The sequence below is a fragment of the Mustela nivalis genome (assembly GCF_964662115.1).
Source record: "Mustela nivalis genome assembly, chromosome: 1".
NCBI classification, from domain to species: domain Eukaryota; kingdom Metazoa; phylum Chordata; class Mammalia; order Carnivora; family Mustelidae; genus Mustela; species Mustela nivalis.
This window is the reverse complement of record NC_139020.1, coordinates 94557545-94575916: the sequence shown is the minus strand read 5'-3', so window position 1 is coordinate 94575916 and position 18372 is coordinate 94557545. Positions and strand designations below refer to the sequence as shown.

Below are 18372 nucleotides of genomic sequence, written 5' to 3'. Positions count from 1 at the left end.
TTTTGTTCTATTCTGGCCTTCAGTGGATCAGATACGCCACATCCACATCAGTGAGAACAATCTGCTTTACTCAGTGTACATTTTCAAATGTTAATCTCATTGAACATTTGACCCAGAAACACTCCCACAGACATCATGTTCAACAAAACATCTGGGCACCCTGTGGCTCAGTTACGTTGACACATAAAATCAACCGTCACAGGCACCTGCTATTTACCAGGTATTATTTGAGGCACTGTACTGGCAGGCACTGTGGCTTACTGTCCAGAGCTGTGTTGCCACTAAACTCCCATTGTTGATGGAGACATTCTGTGCCAGTTAACATAGTAGCCACTTGCCATGTGTGGCTAGAGAGTGCCTGAAATGTGCATATGTACCTGAAAATTAGATTTTAAATTTTAATTTTAATTCTTTTAAAATACAAATAGCCACATGTGGCTGGTGGTTACCATACTGGGCATACTAGGAAAAGAAGGTAATAGGTAAACAAACTAGTAATTACAAAATATGAGACTTAATGCAAGAAAAAGAAGGTTCTGATTGAGGGATGGTAAGGTAGACGTATTTACACAGAGTGGTCAGAGAAGGGCTCACTGAAATGGTCACCAGTGTTTAAGCTAAAGCCAAAAGGTCCAAATCTTAAGAAACAGCAGCCAGGCCAAAAAATGGAAGGAATAGATTCCCTGTGGGAGGCAACTAATATGCAAATGCCCCAAGGCAGGAGAATTCATATTTGCTTTGAGCAACTGAATAAACCACACTTGACTAGAGGGTGACAGAACATGTGTTGGAGAGGAAAGCAAGGGCAGCCTCTTGCAAGATTGGTAGACCACAGAAGGAGCTTGGATTCTATTTGAAGTATTTTATATTTACATAGTTTTTAAAGATCACTGTGGCTGATTGCTGTGTGGAAAAGACATGGGCCTGCAAAAAGAAGCTTCGTGTGTGTGTGTGTGTGTGTGTGTGTGTGCGCGCGCGCGCGCGCGCGCGTGCGCATGCGCATGCGCATGCGCATGTGTGTTTGCTTGAGTGGATTTGATGGCTTGGTTCTCCTCCTGATCGGAATATAATCTATTCAATATTAGTGTATATTTGTATTCAAAAGGAATGTACACTTTAATCAATATTAATGAATCTAAATTAACAACATGCCCATACAGCTGTTCTTTAGCTTTTTTCAGTATAGGAGAAAGGAAACAACTTCCTAAGTATGTTGATAATAGGGAAGGATTCTTTAGTCAGAACTATCTAATAGATGCACTTGTAAGAATACCATGACATTAGTGAAATGACTGCATACGAACACCATAAGATTATTCTTAGACTCTTGAGAGAGCTCAGTTTCTGAGTGTAGGAGAAAGAAAAGGAGGAACTCAACCAAATTGAAAAGATAATCATGAAACTGACCAATGTCAAGCAAAGAGGACCTATGGAGAAAGATTAAAGCGACTGGTGTTAATTAATTAACCTGGGGAAGAGAGATTAATACATTTTTGTGAGGATATGTAGAATGGCTGCTCAGAGAATAAGGTCTAGTTTGGTTGCATTAACCCTGGAGACTAGAACTGAACCAGCAGACTAAAACTGCAGAAGACTATTTATGGCTGTGAAGCTAAGGAATCAGTGAGGAAAACAGAGCAATGTCCTTCTGTAGAGATCTTTAAAACAGAATAGATTCTCATCAGTCTCATTTGAAAGGTTTAAGTGTGGTCCTGCCTAAAGGCAAGGTGATGAACGAATGACTTTTCAAGGTCCCAGCCAGTCAGCCCTAGGAGAACACACAGCTGATTGTGTGCTGTGATTTTCTTTTGTTTACCCATATCTTATTGTTTGACACCACCAAGTGGCCACACTGAGTAGAATTGTTACAGATTGTGAATATGGGGATAGGTCTTGAGAACTGCCAGTAGTATACTCTCATAACCTGAGAACTATACAGTCTGTTTAGAAATATTCAATCTGTAAAATCACCTGGCATGAAAATGCTTAAACATTGTGATCCTTGTATGGTATTAATTTGAAAAGCAAAACTGGTAGCTACCTTATTAATAATAACACATCAAATTCTTGCATTGTGTATTTGCTGTTTGGTAGGAATGGGATTTGATTCACAATAAGCTGAGCTATGACACAAAAATCTTTTGTTTTAGATACACATATATTTAAAAGCCAGATTTTGACCCTTTCACATTTAACAGATGTATTAAGTAAATTAAATGTGTCTTCAGAAATACTTTTCTAAAATGAACTCAAATATCATATCGGAAGAAGAATGTAGTAGACTTGCAGGGAAACCACAGTTGTTGACACATGACTGAAGGCATCACATTAGAAAATAACTTTAGATACAATACAATAGGCTAATATGCTTCCTGGTACCTTCTCTTTTTGATTTATGTAAAAATTACATTAGCATCCATTAACATTTATTAAACTCTTTTGTGAGCTAAATGTTGGATTCTACATGGGACAAGCCCACCCTGTCACTCCATTCTTGCACCACCTCCAAAACAAAAGCATTGTTAAATATGAGCAGTGAGGTAATCCAGGGCCAGACTCCTTCTAGGAGACTCCTAGTAAGCTATGTAACTCTATAGCCCTCCAGTTTTTATAACAAGAATTCAATTTTTTTTACTTTAAAAAATTAGAGAACATGTGGTCATTAGTTCAACAAATATTTATTGTGTGAGTACCACACCAACACTGTTCTAGGCAGTGGGGATAAAGCAGTGAATAAAAGAGATAAAACTCCAACCCTCAGGAAGTTTATATTCCAGGAAAGATCCAGAGAGTAAATATTTTAGGCTTTGGTATGGATAGTATTAGAATGTGGTCAGGGTAGTCCTCACTGAGAAAATGTCTGATAAAGACCTAAAGATAGATGAACAAGGAGGTCAGGGATTGTCTAGAGAAAAACACCCTGGAACAGCAACCGTCAAATGCAAAATCCCAGAGGCAATAGTGTACCTGTTCTTTTTGAGCAACAGCAGAGGAGACAGTTTGTCTGGAGCAGAGTAAATCGGAAACAAGGTCACAGACCAGATGACAAAGGGCTCAAATGCCATTTTAAAAACTAGTTTTTATCTAGTAAGTAATAGAAATCCTAGGAGAATTGGCTAGGCATCCTATTCAAATAAAGTAGGAGATTTCCAAAAAATACATACATACATACATACATACATAAAAACTAGTTTTTACTAGATAAGTGATAGAGTGAGATAAGAAGCCTTTGCAGTTTTAAGCACAGTAGTGACCTGCTCAGGAGCACTAATTTTAATTTCTTTGGCTTTAGAAACTGGATGGGTGAAGAAGGCTATTAGAGATTGGGGAAGGGAAAATAAAAAACATTAGAATCTCAGGTATAGAAATATTAAGCTTGAAATACCTTTTGGGTATCCACGTAGAGATGTGAGGAAGACAATTCCTACAAATCTCAAGATCCAAAAAGAGATTAAAGTTCAGGATATAAATGTAAGGTTTTTCAACCCATAGACCGTATTTAAAACCACGAAACTGATGAGATCACGAAGGGATTGCATATAGAAAGAGAAAGAAGGGGTCCAACCATTTGCCCTTGTAGTAGAAATCCAGGGAGATGAGAAGATACCAGAAAAGGAGACTGAAAAGACCAACCAGTAAGGCAGAGGGAAACCGGAAAGAACAGAGTTGTTACCCCAAGTGGAAAATATACACCAGAAGAGGGATAAGCAATTGCATCTCTTGCACCTGAGAGTGCATGCAAAATGCAGACTGAGAATTGAACCACTGTTTTAGCAGCAAGGAAACCATTAGTAGCATTGACTATAGCAGTTTCAGAGAAGTAGCAGAATGAGAACCTTGCCGGAGTGAGTTAGGAGAGAGCAGGAAGAGAGAAATTAGAGATAAGGAGTACACACAGCTTTTTCAAGAAGTTTCTGTGGGCTTCTTGTTGTTTATTGTTTGTGTAGAAGGAAAGAATTAAGATGATTACTGGAAGGGAAGCAGATCGAGAGGCTTTGGGGATATTTTGTTTTAAGATGGCAGAAACAACAGCATTTTTGTGTGCCGGTACAAAAGCTCCAGGAGAAAAGAAAAATCTGAGAAAGGGAAAAGAAAAGAAATGAGAGAGAGAATGAATTACTGGAGAAGTTTCATGGGTAGGATGAGATCTGATGCAGAAGTATGGATGGGTGGGTGGATCGAGTTCACATTATACTATGTAAAATGCTTAAACTTGTGCTTAGATGAGTAAAGGTTCAAAAGGGACAGAGACGAAGCCACCCACTGTCACATAAAAGGGGTTGGCTAACATGATCCTCCAGGTCCAGTGGAGCTACAATATTTAGTAGACTAATGAAAGTAAGTTGAATAGAATAATGACAATGAAACAAACACAATTAGAACAACATTGAATCACACTGACTAGCCTCCAGGAGACTGGTCTAAAGGTAAACAGAGATATGTAAAGGAAAGTAGAAGAGTGATGGTTAATGTTTACATTCGGTTCATCAGGGGAGTCTCCCAGAACCAGGATCCCACAAGGTACTTGACTCCTTGTAGATGCTCTGAGTTGATTAATTAATTATCCTTGCTCTTTATAAATTCAGCATGATGAGAAACCCCTGTGTCCTGCCTCACAGATACTGCATGGTATAATGTTATTTCCATGCTCTTTTCATGTTCTTTCACTGAATTTTATACTGATTTATAGAGGCTAAGCTGTAGGGCAGAGCTATGATAGGGAACCCGACAAAGGAAGGTGGGTGGTGAAAACATAACTGCCACTTCCAATGGGAAGAAAATGGGGCTGAAGCAACTCCAATATAAATTGTGTTCTAACATTAAGTGAAATAAGTTATACTTATGAAAAATATATTAGCAAACATGTAGCTTTCTGAAACCATACTTTGTTATTTAATACTAGTATCTTTTTACTATTATAGTAATTGTGCTTCCCTGAGGGCAAGTAATAAATTTCAATGAACCTTAATTCTTCACTTGTTTCAATATAAATTGGGAGATATGTTCCTTTGGAAAAAGATGTGAGCCCCCAGATGTAATAAAATCGTATTTAAGAATGTAGCAATTTGACAACACATCATTACAGTAAGAGCAACTTTTAGAAAACATTAATAAAAATACTATAACTTCTAATTTTACAATGGTGAACTCAAAACTAAATCACTGAAAGCATTAAAAATGCAGGAAAGCTCTAGAAACCCACTGTCATGATCTCTCTTCCCTAGCAATTATTCCAATCTAAGAATGACAATCACTAACATGATAGAAACTATCAATTTAGCTTTTACTTAAGCCTCTGTGCTTACCATCCAGGATCATCTTTTACAGTTTTTGCATGTTTCAGAATTGTAAAGTTTCCTTCTTGAACTCTGCACAGTAATCTTAGTACACTGTATACATTGTCCCTAAAAAGAAAACAGTAGACTGAAATATTTAAGGGAGTCTGTGGCCAGAATATATAGAAGCTGGTGCCTAACTCTTGACTGACAATTTTATCAATGCTTGCCACCTGTTGCTCAACCTCCTAATTTATATAGAGTTAGGCAAACTATACCAAATCAAGTGTACCATGTATTTTTGGATGTAAAGTTATGGAACATAACCCCACTCAATGTGTTCACTTAGTGTCCATAGGTCTCTCCATAAGGCAAAGTTACCACATGGCCCACAAAGCCTAAAATATTTACTATCTGACTCTTTTTAGGGAAATCATACCCACTCCTGGTTTAACTAATGACTGGTCTCCTCATTAAACACTGCTTGTTGAGCCATGTCTACATATCCAAATGATAACGGAAGGAGGAATCAGAGTGCAAAATCAAGTCATCACCTAAGAGTACCCAGCTTCTATAAATATGTGTGTGCTGTCTTGAGAGTGAGACTTTTTACATTTTTCATTGATTTCCTAAATTCAGAATTTATTAAGTGGATTTCTATTAGGTGACAGGTACCTAAGTAGGCTTCCTTTTTAGGTAGTCATGAGAGGAAAATTTTTCCAAGTGTTTCTATCAAATGCAAATTTTGAAATTCACTTTTGCCCCCTCTTGTCTGTGATTTTTATAACTTTTTTTCCTAAATCTTACATGTTCATACAACATCAGACTTCCTAGCTCACTTTATCTTATCAGTAAACTAGGGCTTTGAAAAATATAAAAGCATTCTTAAAAGATTAGTTATTCTTAAATTATTGTCATTTATTTTGAAATGTCAGTGGACAGTTCCTTTCCAATACCACATGTGTAAAAAAATAAATTGGGCAGAATAACCCTCCAAATGATGACATTTTTTTCCATTGTTATTTTTTAAAGTCCTAATGTTTGTCTATCCTGAGCAAGAAACTAAACATTTTAATTCTTCCAACAGAGTACCATAGTAAGTTTATAGTTGCTGTGCCTTAGACAACCTATATTTAGGAAAGGAAAAATTTCTAATTCAATTTACAATGATGTCAAGAAACAACACATATCTGCAGGCAAAGATAAGAAAAACATTCAGGGGTACACCGTGATAGCTCCACTTAAATAAATAAACTTTTGGTACTAGTGATTAGGTACACAGGATTATTATATGTTTAATTGGCTAACGTGACAATTTGGAATTACTTCTAGTCACATTTAATTGGATTTGGAATCTCTGGAGAAAAGAAATAGAGAGGCCTAGCAAAACAGTCAGAAAAGTAAACTGTTTTTCCAAAGGGTGCTAAGCAATGAATTAATATCAATTGCACAATAGTTTTTAATATCCTCTCAGCTTAATAAGACTAATTCAGTGGTTGTGCATACTAGATACGAAAACCAATTCAATTAAACACAGAAAGTGGGGGAGGGGAGTGTTTGTTGAATTGCAAATTTTTTATTTTTACTTTTAAGAAGGCCAATTTAATCAGAGCTGAATAATCTTTAATTCAGGCAAAGTCTGAGATATGCTTAAATAGCTATACAATAGTTAGCTATGTATGCTATGCTAGGTTTGAAGGCATTTTAGAGTCCATAAAATATGTGTTGCTCTATAAATGCTCTGAAGCTTAATAAGGGGCAACTGAAACAATGCATTCCTTCATAGTCTTCAAGTATTCTTGTACTGTACAAGCAGAAAAAACATCTGGAAGACAAATAGCTGGTTGCTTTTCTTGGAGTCTTAGTTTAGATTAAAAGAAAAACAATGGAAAATAAAAACAAACCTACTTTTCTACAGTCTAAAATGTGCTTGGGCTTTGCTTAATATTAATGTAGTCAAATTTATATATTACACAACCTTCTTCCTCAGTATTTATATATACTACCTGTTACGGTTTGCCTTCTGCCCTATAAATTTGTGTTTTGTCTTGTTTTGTTTTGTTTTTAATTTTCCTTGTTCTTAGGAGTGCCATGATTGCTGACTACATGTTCTGGCTCTGTGGAGGAAGTGAACAGTGTATAAGCAAGCTCATCAAACTGTATTGGCAGGTAAAAAATGATGTCCCAACTATGAAGGAAGAGCCCTTCTCATTTTTAGAACCAAAATGAAGGATTGGTGCTTAAAAGATTGCTGGAAAAAGTAGCTCTGGCCCTGTCAGTTAGAAGGACACTACTCAGTAGTAATGTATTTATAATGAAGTAGATTTTCTGTGACTGATTTTGAGGGCAAAATTCAAGGTTGTTAACCCTTGCCCCATACTTCAGTTTTACAGCCCAATATAAATTTTAGACATCCCAGGAACTATTTTCCCAAGCATGCTGCTATAATGACATGATCCTTTAAAATATGAACATTGTATTTTCACAGATTCTTCTTGACCTATGATCTGTAAAAGCATACACTAGAAGTAATACCAATTACATAGGAAAGGAAAAATGCAAAGATCGGTTGTATTTGTTGGGGCATATTTAGTGTTTAGAACACCTAACTAATAACAAACTACAGATCTTTTTTCTCATTTATTATTAAAAATGGCAGCAAGAAGTCATATCAAAGGTCAATTAGATCTCAAGAATAGAGTCATACTTTCTTAGAATTATAAAGAGAATTTAGAATACGCTAGTTCAATCTCCTTCACAATACACAAATCTATTAATTTCCTGTCTGCTCTCAGCAAATTGTCAATAACTTTCTGCTGAAATAGATCCAAAATAAAGAGCACACTTAACTCCAAGAAATGACAACCAATTTGCTAATTATTAAACTGCCGCCTTCATGTAAAGTAGATTTCTACTTTATCCAGTGGTTCCCAGTAGGGCAACATGGACCAAAAGGAAACCCATTTCCAAATGAAATTTTTTTCAAATATTTGAAAGTCAACTACAAAAGCCAAAACCCTCCTCTGTATCTTCTTTCCTGACTGTGTAGAGCCTTTTATTCCTCATACTTCAAGATGATTTGATTTAATTTAATTTAATATGAACCTTCCAAACCAACTAGAATAAGATCTTATAAAACACAAATATGAAAGTGAGAAATAATCACCAATAGTCTTTTGATGCTTCCTGATTTTTCCCATATTTTCACTACTATGTCTTGGCCCCCAGTTTTCTGTCTCTATATCTTGTGTTATCTTTATTAGACAGTAAAGGGTTAGGTTTATCATATAAAATGCTCAATAATTTATATGGTTCCAGCTAAATATTTGGAGCTCAGTTTACCAACTATAAAAAATAAAGGTTTATATTAGTCCTACTATATTTGAGACCTGTGATTACTTAAAAAAAAAAAATCCTTTATTTTTATTAAAGGATTTCAGAAGCTCCTGGAAAGAAGTGGGAAAGGAGTTGAATCTCAAGGATTAGATACAACATTCAGCAAGCTTGGCATATAATAGGTCTCAAATGAATGTTTTGATTTAATTTATTCATTCACTAAACAAATAACATTGAGTACTTACTGTGTTTTCTACATTGAACTAAGAAAAAATAGATCCATTGTTGGTGCAACTGGTTAAGATGTACTGTAAATAATTTTTTTCCTGTTTCCTTTAGCTTTCAAAGAACACTAATATCCCCATTTTTTTACCTCAAAGTAGAAAAATAATCTCCACTTACCAATACATGCATGTTTGCTATGCAAAAAGGAGGAAAATAAATACTATTATTTAATTACTCTGTATTAATAAAAATAAGAAAAACATATTTCTCTTTATATTTTCTTTTTCTCTTTATTTTTTAATTATTTCTTTAATCCCTATCACCTATTTAACCAACACCCCCACCCACCTCCCTTCTGGTAACCATCAGTTTATTCTCTATAGCTGAGTATGGTTTGCCTCTCTCTTTCTCTCTTTTTTTCTCCTTTGATAGTTTGTTTTGTTTCTTGGATTCCACATATAAGTAAAATCATATGGTGTTTATCTTTCTTTGAATGGACTTATTTCACTTTTTATTATATTCTGTAGTTCCATCCATGTCATTGCAAATGACAAAGTTTTATTCTTTTTATGGCTGAATAATGTTCTATTGTGTACATGTACCACCTCTTCTTTATCCATTAATCAGTTAGTGGACACTTGGGCTGCTTGCATAATTTTGCTATTGTAGATAATGTTGCTATAAACATCAGGGTCCATGTATCCTTTAAGTCAGTATTTTTGTATTCTTTGGGTAGTAAATATCTAGTAGTGTGATTATTGGATCATAGCCTTATTTCATTTTTAATTTTTTGAGGAACCTCCATACTGTTTTCTACAGTGGCTACACCAGTTTGCATTCCCACCAACAGTGCAAAAGGTTTCCCCTTTATCCACATTCTTGCCCACACCTCTTGCTTCTTTTCTTGGGTTGTTGATTTTAGCTATTCCGACAAGTGTGAGGTGATAGCTCACTGTAGTTTTGATTTGCATTTTCCTGACAATAAGTGATGTTGAGCATCTTTTAATATGTCTGTTGGCCATCTGTACGTCTTCTTTAGAAAAATGTCAATTCGGGTCTTCTGCCCATTTTTAATTGGATTATTCATTTTGGGGATGTTGAGTTTTTCTTTTCCTCTTATAATTTGAAGCAACTAGGCATATTGGAAAAGAGCCCTTGTTTAGAAGTCAGATCTGATTCAGTCCAAGTTCTAAGACCAAATAGTTATTTAACCTAGGGCAAATTAGTTTCTAGAGGAACTTCAACTAGAAAATAAGAGATGACTAGCACAAAGTGTTTGAGAAGGTCTATTCTTGAAGATCATTTTAGTACTGAAATCTAATATTTTAAGCCTATCTAAAAATGTCACACATATTAAGATAAAAAGAAGTAACATAATTAGAAATTTCATCCTGCAGATAAATTCCATAAACTAAACCCCTCAACACTAGCACACCATGCCCTTCTCACCAGTTACATACTTTCTTATGTGAGCCTGCCTCTCTCTGATCTTAATTTAAATGTGTATATCTTCCTCCTTAGATTTTATTCTGTCCTAAATCAAAAGGGGCTTTTGGAGATTGCCAAACAGTGATGCTCCACCACCCAATCTACCATGGCAACTGAATTTAAGAATGTTGAATTTATGAATGCCCCCAAACATCACAGACTAGAAACTGTATCTGCATATACATTTATAGACATCCATTAAGGTTTAGACAGGAGGCTACTTTCACTACCTTTGTAAGTGATGAAGTTTCTGTATATCTTCTTTCAATCACATAAAATACCTATCACTCTGGTTAGTTAGTCTTCTTAGACGTCTGAAATAAGAAATGGAAAATTGGGGTATGTAAAAATTTGAGAGCCATTCTACACCTACTCTCACAAATTGTTGGTTCACAAATTCTTGGATACAAAAGAACAGACCTTTACTTTGGTGAGCTCAAGAACGCTTTTCAATTGTATTAGGAACAGTTTTCATATCATCAGTCCAGCAAGAAAAAAAGGCCTAAAGCTCTGCACTACATGACAGCTCACACTGGAATATATCACTCTGAATAAAAGTGTTTGCACATGTTATGCTATAATAGCATCACCTCTTCAGAGCTAGAGAGGGTTGGAAATAAGTTGTCACAACTGTACTTGCATGCATGCTTCTGAAACCTGATACCCAGTCTCCTATTATCAGCCACTTTCCTATTCTCAAATACCTTGAAACCCCATCACAATTCTGAGCTAATTAACAAAATGGAAAATTCCTGGTCATACTGAAAATTAGCTATTTTGAAGTGGTGACCACTATGTATTTATACATTGCTCCTAAAGTAGTAATATTATTTCAAAAAGATTTTAACAGTAAACTGTAGTCCACCTCCTGAGCCCCCGGCCCCTTTAGATCCAGGGCTAGACTTACTAGCATCAAGAAACAAACATGACGGGGTGCCTGAGTGGCTCAGTGGGTTAAAGCCTCTGCCTTCGGCTCAGGTCATGATCCCAGGGTCCTGGGATCGAGCCTTCGCATCGGGCTCTCTGCTCAGCAGGGAGCCGGCTTCCTCCTCTCTCTCTCTGCCTGCCTCTCTGCCTACTTGTGATCTCTGTCTGTCAAATAAACAAATAAAATCTTAAAAAAAAAAAAAAAGAAAAGAAACAAACATGACTTCCATTCCACTTTCCCTTTCCTGGTTTCCCACCTTCGCTTTCAGCCATGCTGTCAGTGACATGGATTGTCTGGTATGTGGCTTTCTCTCCTACAGTGTGAGGAACCAAGCCAACTCCAGTCTGCACTGCAAAATGGAGTGAGAAAAGGGGATAAGAGCTAATTTTGCTGTAGAAGTCCCACAAAACAAGTACAGAGGAGCCCAACTAAACAGGGGCAAGCTGCCTGATCAGCTCATTCTTCACCTTAATTATTCTTTTTTAAATCTCTTTCCTTCTTTTTTGAGTCACAAACCCCTCTGAGACTCTGATTCCATTTATAAGCATCCACGTAGAAACAATACTCATAAACATATACACAAAAAAATGTGCCTGCTGTGTATCTCATTACATTGGAACTCCTACACGTAGAATATGGAGAATTACAGTTTTATCACTCTTTGGAAAAGGTTATGCAATTTTCCTGGAATAAGAAGTTTAAATATATTTGACATCACATCAATATTGATGTTTCATTTTAATAACAATAAGAGATACAACCTTGATTCACAAAGTATCTAATAGTAAATGGAATCAGAGCACCTGTAGCTCACAAGATCTCATATGGATAGGCAGGCATCAACAATAACCAAAATTCGTATTACATCATTTCCTTTGTCCTCAGGTCAATGAGATTATCTTTGTTAAGTCTATACCATCAAAGTTATCTATGTTAGCAATTTGTTTCAGTTTTAAAGCCATCTGAACAAAAAGTGAGCCTCATAAGACATAAAGCCATTTGTCAAGTGTCTGTTGATTTTTGTCCCTAAAAACTCTCATGACTTTGTCAGTCTCTCCTCCAGTATTAGAAAATTTAAATTGTTATTTATAACAATAACAATTGTTATTGTTATTTGTAACAATATAACAGTCACCTCATTTAGAGTAGCAGCTTGACCAAAAAAAAAGAAAGAACGAAAGAAAAAAAAGCTCATAGTTTTTCAGCAGCATCTCTAATAGTAAATTCAGCATTTTAATCAAAAGACTTGCTTCACTTATGTGACTAAGATATCAGCCATTATAAAGCTAGTCCTGGAATGAACTTCTCACTATCAATCTGTTCTAAGAAGGAGTTTTCTTTTCTCTTAAAAATTTTTCAAGAATTAATCAAACTAAATCACTTCTAAATTTCTTCTCTGAACTGCCAACAAACTTCTCTATTAAGAAAGAGCCTCATGGTGTGTTGTTATATCTTGACAAAGATCTACTGAAAAGGCACTGATTTGAGCTCTTGGCTCTGAAGAAGTTGAAGACTTTCACAGCAATTGAAAGACCTCTTTTGGGGGTTGTTGGAGGGGCTGTTGACACCAACATGAGCCCCTGTAGAAAGCCTGACATGTGGAGCATCTTTCCTTAGTGAAGCAGCAAAGGCTGAGGCAGTGCCAACTTCACAGATCCTCCATCTGTGCAGAGAATACCAAGACTTCCCATCCAATTCAACTTGTACTTGGCATTGAATGTTCACCATCTTAAAGATATCAATGGCCTAAATGGTTTCCAAAGAGGGCTCACCAGCAAGAAATTTTTCTTTGGTGAAATTAGTCACTCTCAAAGGACAAAATCAGGAACTGGCTGCACTGAGATGCAAAAGATTTTCCCCAGCCATATGCTTGAGGAAGATAATGCACAGCCTGTGGGCTCTAAAGCCCTTCCATGGTGTTTAGGGGTTCAGCAGAACAACAGGTTAAGTCCCTCGGGTACGCCTTCTCTTTTCAACAGCCCTTTTTTTTCTTGGTATTGGGCCTAACAGAAGACATTTATTGCTTCCAAAGCTCAAAGCCAAAAATAATACCCAGACTGTTCGTGTCATATAGTTCCTCCTTAAACTACACTATAGTCATTCAAGCTTGAAACATTTCCAATCCAGTATGTGCAGACTACTCTTAAATTAGTGGGTACTTTTCTTTTTTATTTTCAAATTATATTTGTCATTCATACCCATTCAGGAAATATTTATTGATCACTTCCTAGTGACTCTATGGCACTACGTTATGTGTTAGAATTACAGCAGTGAACAAAATAGAACTTGTCCTGTCTTCAAGAAACTTATTGTAGCACAAAATATTTATTAACAAGAAAAACAGCCATTACTTAACTTAGACATCATTTCTTCTTAATTTTTTCTTCCACAGTAATATCAAAGTGCATTGCATATAGCGATTCAATATACATTTATTAAATTCAGTTAACCAAACATACTATTTTACATGAAACTCAAACCAATAATGTCAAGAATATTTTGGAATAGTTTTTTATTTGTTATTTAAAAATTCTGTGCTTATATAAATTAAGTATTTCTGTGTGGTGTGTAAGTGTGTGTTTAAGTTCACAAATGTGTAAAACTTTGTGATTTAGTTGAGTTTGGGATTTATCAGAGTATGTGGAGAAGGTTGCCAATTTCCAATAGTCCCTTTTGTCTCATTGGTTTCTGTGCTCATGGATGTCTCCATATACATCATAGCATCTTATTTATTAGCTTCTTCTTTCAAACATAGCAATCAAGACAGCAGTAAGCTAATGGGTTTCTCTGCCCTAACTGGAGAATGATACAGGATAACTTAACACTGACTGTTATTTAGTCCCTTATACCAATAATGGAGACTAACTTTTTCACTCCAGTTCTTTGTTTTTCTTCCCAATATTGCAAAATTATACCAATTTTAATCATTTACATGATACAGATTTATGATATCTCAACATCAAGAGTAAAAATAAAATCTTCAACATGAAATTTCAGGCAAAGTAAGGTCAAAGAACCAGAACTTTTTTTATTATCCTTAACAAAACACCTACATATTCTGGAGAAGAAAAATGTGTTCTCTCTAAAGATTTGCTTCCATGTGAAAAATGTTTCCACAGAGAGGAACCAAAAAAAATGTCATATGAGCATTTCTCCTAATGGCCTTTATTTATTTGGCCCCATCAGGCATGCAGTTTATAAAATATTTGGACAAAAGTATCTGAAAGTAACCCAAACTTTACTGTAACTAGTTTAGGTATAATTTAAGAAGCACCAAACTCACTCACCTAAAAATAGTTTTCCTATCAACTGTCACGTGTCGCACTTAAATTCCCACCATTTGGCACTGAATATCTTGTCAACCCCACATCATATGCCAAAGAAATTTTATCTGTAAGTGCTTAACTCATTAATGGGTGACTCAACAAAATTGGGAAAATTATTTTGAGACTTCTTAGTACGTTTGGAAACATGAAAGCAGAATCCTGAAGGAACAGGATCAAAGGAAGGGTAAGCCCTTATAAGGAAAGGTGACAGAATGTTCTGAGTATAGGAAGTGTAGGCTGGGCAGAAGAACTCTAGGAAGGCAATGGATGTATGTGTTTAACTCAGAAAGGAAAGAAAGCAAAAGAAAACAGACACCATAGAGCAGTAGAAAGAAGTCAGATCTATGATTCACAAGCTGTAACTTCTAGTTCTAATGCTAGAATTTGGTTTTCGAAAAGTCACTTCATTTTTAACTAGTTAGCCACTGCTACAATACTGCTATGTAATAAATCACTCCTAAACTCAGTGGCTTATCATAATAGTAAGTAGGTTGGCTTATCAGTTGTGATTTGGCCAATCTAGGCTGGTCTTGGATGGACTTGGCAAGGCTTAGCTCCAAGCTGCAGAGAAGCCCAAGAATGATCCATATGTCTCTCATTCTCCTTTGACCAATGGCTACCTGACGTCTGTTCTTCTTATGGTAAACTGCAGAATTCTAAGAGAGAAATCAAAATTATATAAGCACATTTCAAGCCTCTGTTAGACCATGCTTGTTAACTTCACATCCCATTAGCCAAAGAAAACCATATATGGTCAAGGGTCAGTGCAAAGGGTAAAATTCTTCTGTGCACTGCAATGCCATGACAAAGGCATGGATATGATACTGTTACAGAGAGGGGAAAAATTGAAACCAGCAACACAATGTGCTAGTTTACCACACCTGTTCTGAACTTTAGTTTCTGCTGTTGTATGATGACAAAGTCGGCTTAGGTCAGTGGTTCTCAAACACTGGTCTAGTTACCAACTGCATCAAAATCATTTGGGAAAAATTTTTAAATATTATATTCCCAGAGTTGGGTGAGGTTCTAAAAGCTGTTTATCCCTACCCCCCAACTAGGTGATTCTGATGCACAACCCTGAGCCTGGTCTTTAAGGCCATTTATAATTTTTTAAGTTCATGACCAGCTTAGTCTACCATAGAGTTTATTTAGCACTTTGCTAAATACAAAGTTAAAGTGTGAGAGTACCTGCACAAGAAGAAACCCTAAGCCCCAGATTCTCCCTCAGTCCCTCTATATAGAAGTCTCTAGTAAATGAGGCAGCCTGTACTTCCTCTTTTTAAAGGCTAACTGCTCTCCTCTTCTCACCATGCTGTAACTCGGATTTTCCAGCCCACCTCCTATGCCTGAAGCAAATTCTTTGGCTGTCTCAGGATTTCTTCCTACATTCAGTTTTACATCTAGACAATAATGGGCATTGTAGTTGTTTTTAGTCACTTGCCTACAAAGAGATTTGTCCACTAAGCTAGGCAATATTAAGATTCTCATTTTATGAATCCTCATATTTTTCAGTTAGAAGACAGGCTCAAGAGGAAGTGTCCAAATTGAGATGAGAGGTAAAAGAGAGCTTCCTTTCCTGGGTCTTGGAAAAGATAAATGTAGAAATGAATTTCTCATCTAATTATTCATTCCTGTTTATATATTCTTTAATGATATGTTTCCATGGTTACCAGCGTTGTTAAATGCTGCCTGTGTTTCACTTTGCTTTGATGCTATTTGAGGTAGTATGCCGGTAGGAGAGTTTTACTTTTAAATGAAAGATGTAATTGAGGCATGTATTTGATCTAAGGTTGAGTGTTCCTGTGAAGAAGATAGTGACCGTGACCTTTTTTCTGTTTGTATAGTTTAGTGTAGTTGTTCCACTGATGTTCTGTGAGTGTCCCAGGCATTAGGAAGGAAGGAAGGAAGGAAGGAAGGAAGGAAGGAAGGAAGGAAGGAAGGGGGGTAGGGAGAAAGAGAGGGAGGGGTTGAGGAAAGAATCTGAGCCATACACATACTGAATTCATGTGTACATTTCAGTACTGTTACATATATTTAGTGACAGTGATTTGATCAGACTGTCAAGTAGGTGAGATTGCTTTTTACGTGCCCCATCCCTCTCTTCTCCCCATGCTGCCCCTGTTCTTCACGCTACCTATACAAGCCAAGAGCCACAGCCTTCTTTCAAAAATATGTCATATATTCAATTACCTCACCTCAGTATCAGTCTGCGTCAGAGTCCCACCTTGTCAGAGGCTGTCTGCTTTTGAAGTCCTAATTGCCACTGAGAAATACATGGCTTTATCCCCTGCTAAAACAATGCCAGGCATCCAGAACATATAAGAATTTGGGGGCAGGGCCATGCAGGGGGACAGCATATGTCACATATATATCAGTCCCCTATCTGCTAGTTGATAATTCAAGCTCATTAGAAAATAACAGCATGACATAAAACAAGAAAAGTAATCCTCAGCCACTACTAAAAAATATTTACTTAGTATTCATCTTCAGCGATATGTATATATATATATACAGAAATATGTATATATATATATATACAATTTTTAATGGTGTCTATTGTAGAAATATCAATAGATTATGGAGGAAACTCACACCATTTTAATAGTCATCTTTTCATTTTCTCTTTTTCCCTCTTCAAAAGGTTTTTGGATTTCTGACAGTTCTTAGTGGAGAAAGAAGTAACCTCTAAATTTCTTTTCATTTTCTCTCATTTGAGAATGATATGGGTTTCATAGAGTTAAGGCAGTTCGGGCCTTCTTTTACTTGAACAAATTTAGGGATAGCAATTTGGTTCCCAAGAGTCCTGTGCTCTTTTGCTGGGTTGTCATGAGGTTATTTTGTTTACTTAGAGACTTTGCCTTCCAGTTTAAATTTGAGAACATGTTGATTCTTTCTTCGATTTGCATCTAAGAATCAAAAATTGTTATGATCCAAACCAAATTTAGAGATTTTTATAGTTATCTTTTATATTTCCTGTAGATTTTTATGGGTTATTGATTTACAAGCTTGCAGAGAAATTGAGGTCACTTTTTTTAGCAGTTGGATATGCAGAATAACTATTCCATGAAATCACAAAATTTTTTTAAGCTGTGTGCACCCAAGTATAAGATAATCTGTAAAGCTCAAAGCTTTTAATGTTTTTATGTATATTCAACCATCTTTTTGATGGCATTGCACACCAATTAAAAATTAGTTCTCCTCTTTTCTTGAATTCACATGATTCTATTTTTCTCACTAATTTTTGAAGACATATTGTACCTGTACTATAATTTCTAGTTGAATCATTTGCTTTTTCATTTATTTTTCATATTTTCTAATCTCCCCTCTTCTAGATAATGAGGCCCCAGCATTTTAAATGTCTGTCTTCAACAAGTGGCATGATTTACTTTTTTTTTCTTTAGGATCCTAAAGTAATGTTAAACTGACCTATTTCTATCCAAGACAGCAAAAGTGCTATTTTATATAATGCAGTCTAAACCAGGAGTCAACAGCTTATGAGGGACAAGAACAACCCCCAGAAAACCTTGGGAGGGCTATTTCAAGCCCAAACCTAAAGAGATGGAAAACACCATAATTAGCATGGCAAGTCTTCATTTTCTTTCTCCTTCATCTTTGGGGTTGGCCTGCTTTAGCATTCATGTACAAGAAACAAATTAGAGCTAAAACTAGAGACTGGATACATACATAAGTTGGAAGTATAGTGTCAGGTCTCTTAAAGATAGCACTTCATTTCATTTCATCTCATATCTCTTGAAGTTATAGTTTGCTGTTGCAATACTATGTGTATGTGTGT

General features: G+C 36.0%; 1 protein-coding gene across 3 annotated transcripts in view; it reads left to right on the top strand.

Moving 5' to 3' along the window:
- Positions 1 to 18372, top strand: part of SPATA16 (spermatogenesis associated 16) — a 253671-nt gene that overhangs the window by 150589 nt on the left and 84710 nt on the right. For all 3 annotated transcript variants that reach the window (XM_082688992.1, XM_082688990.1, XM_082688991.1), the window contains exon 5: positions 7361 to 7445. In XM_082688992.1, coding sequence (XP_082545118.1) covers positions 7361 to 7445 — 85 coding nt within the window. The remainder of the gene's footprint in view (positions 1 to 7360; positions 7446 to 18372) is intronic.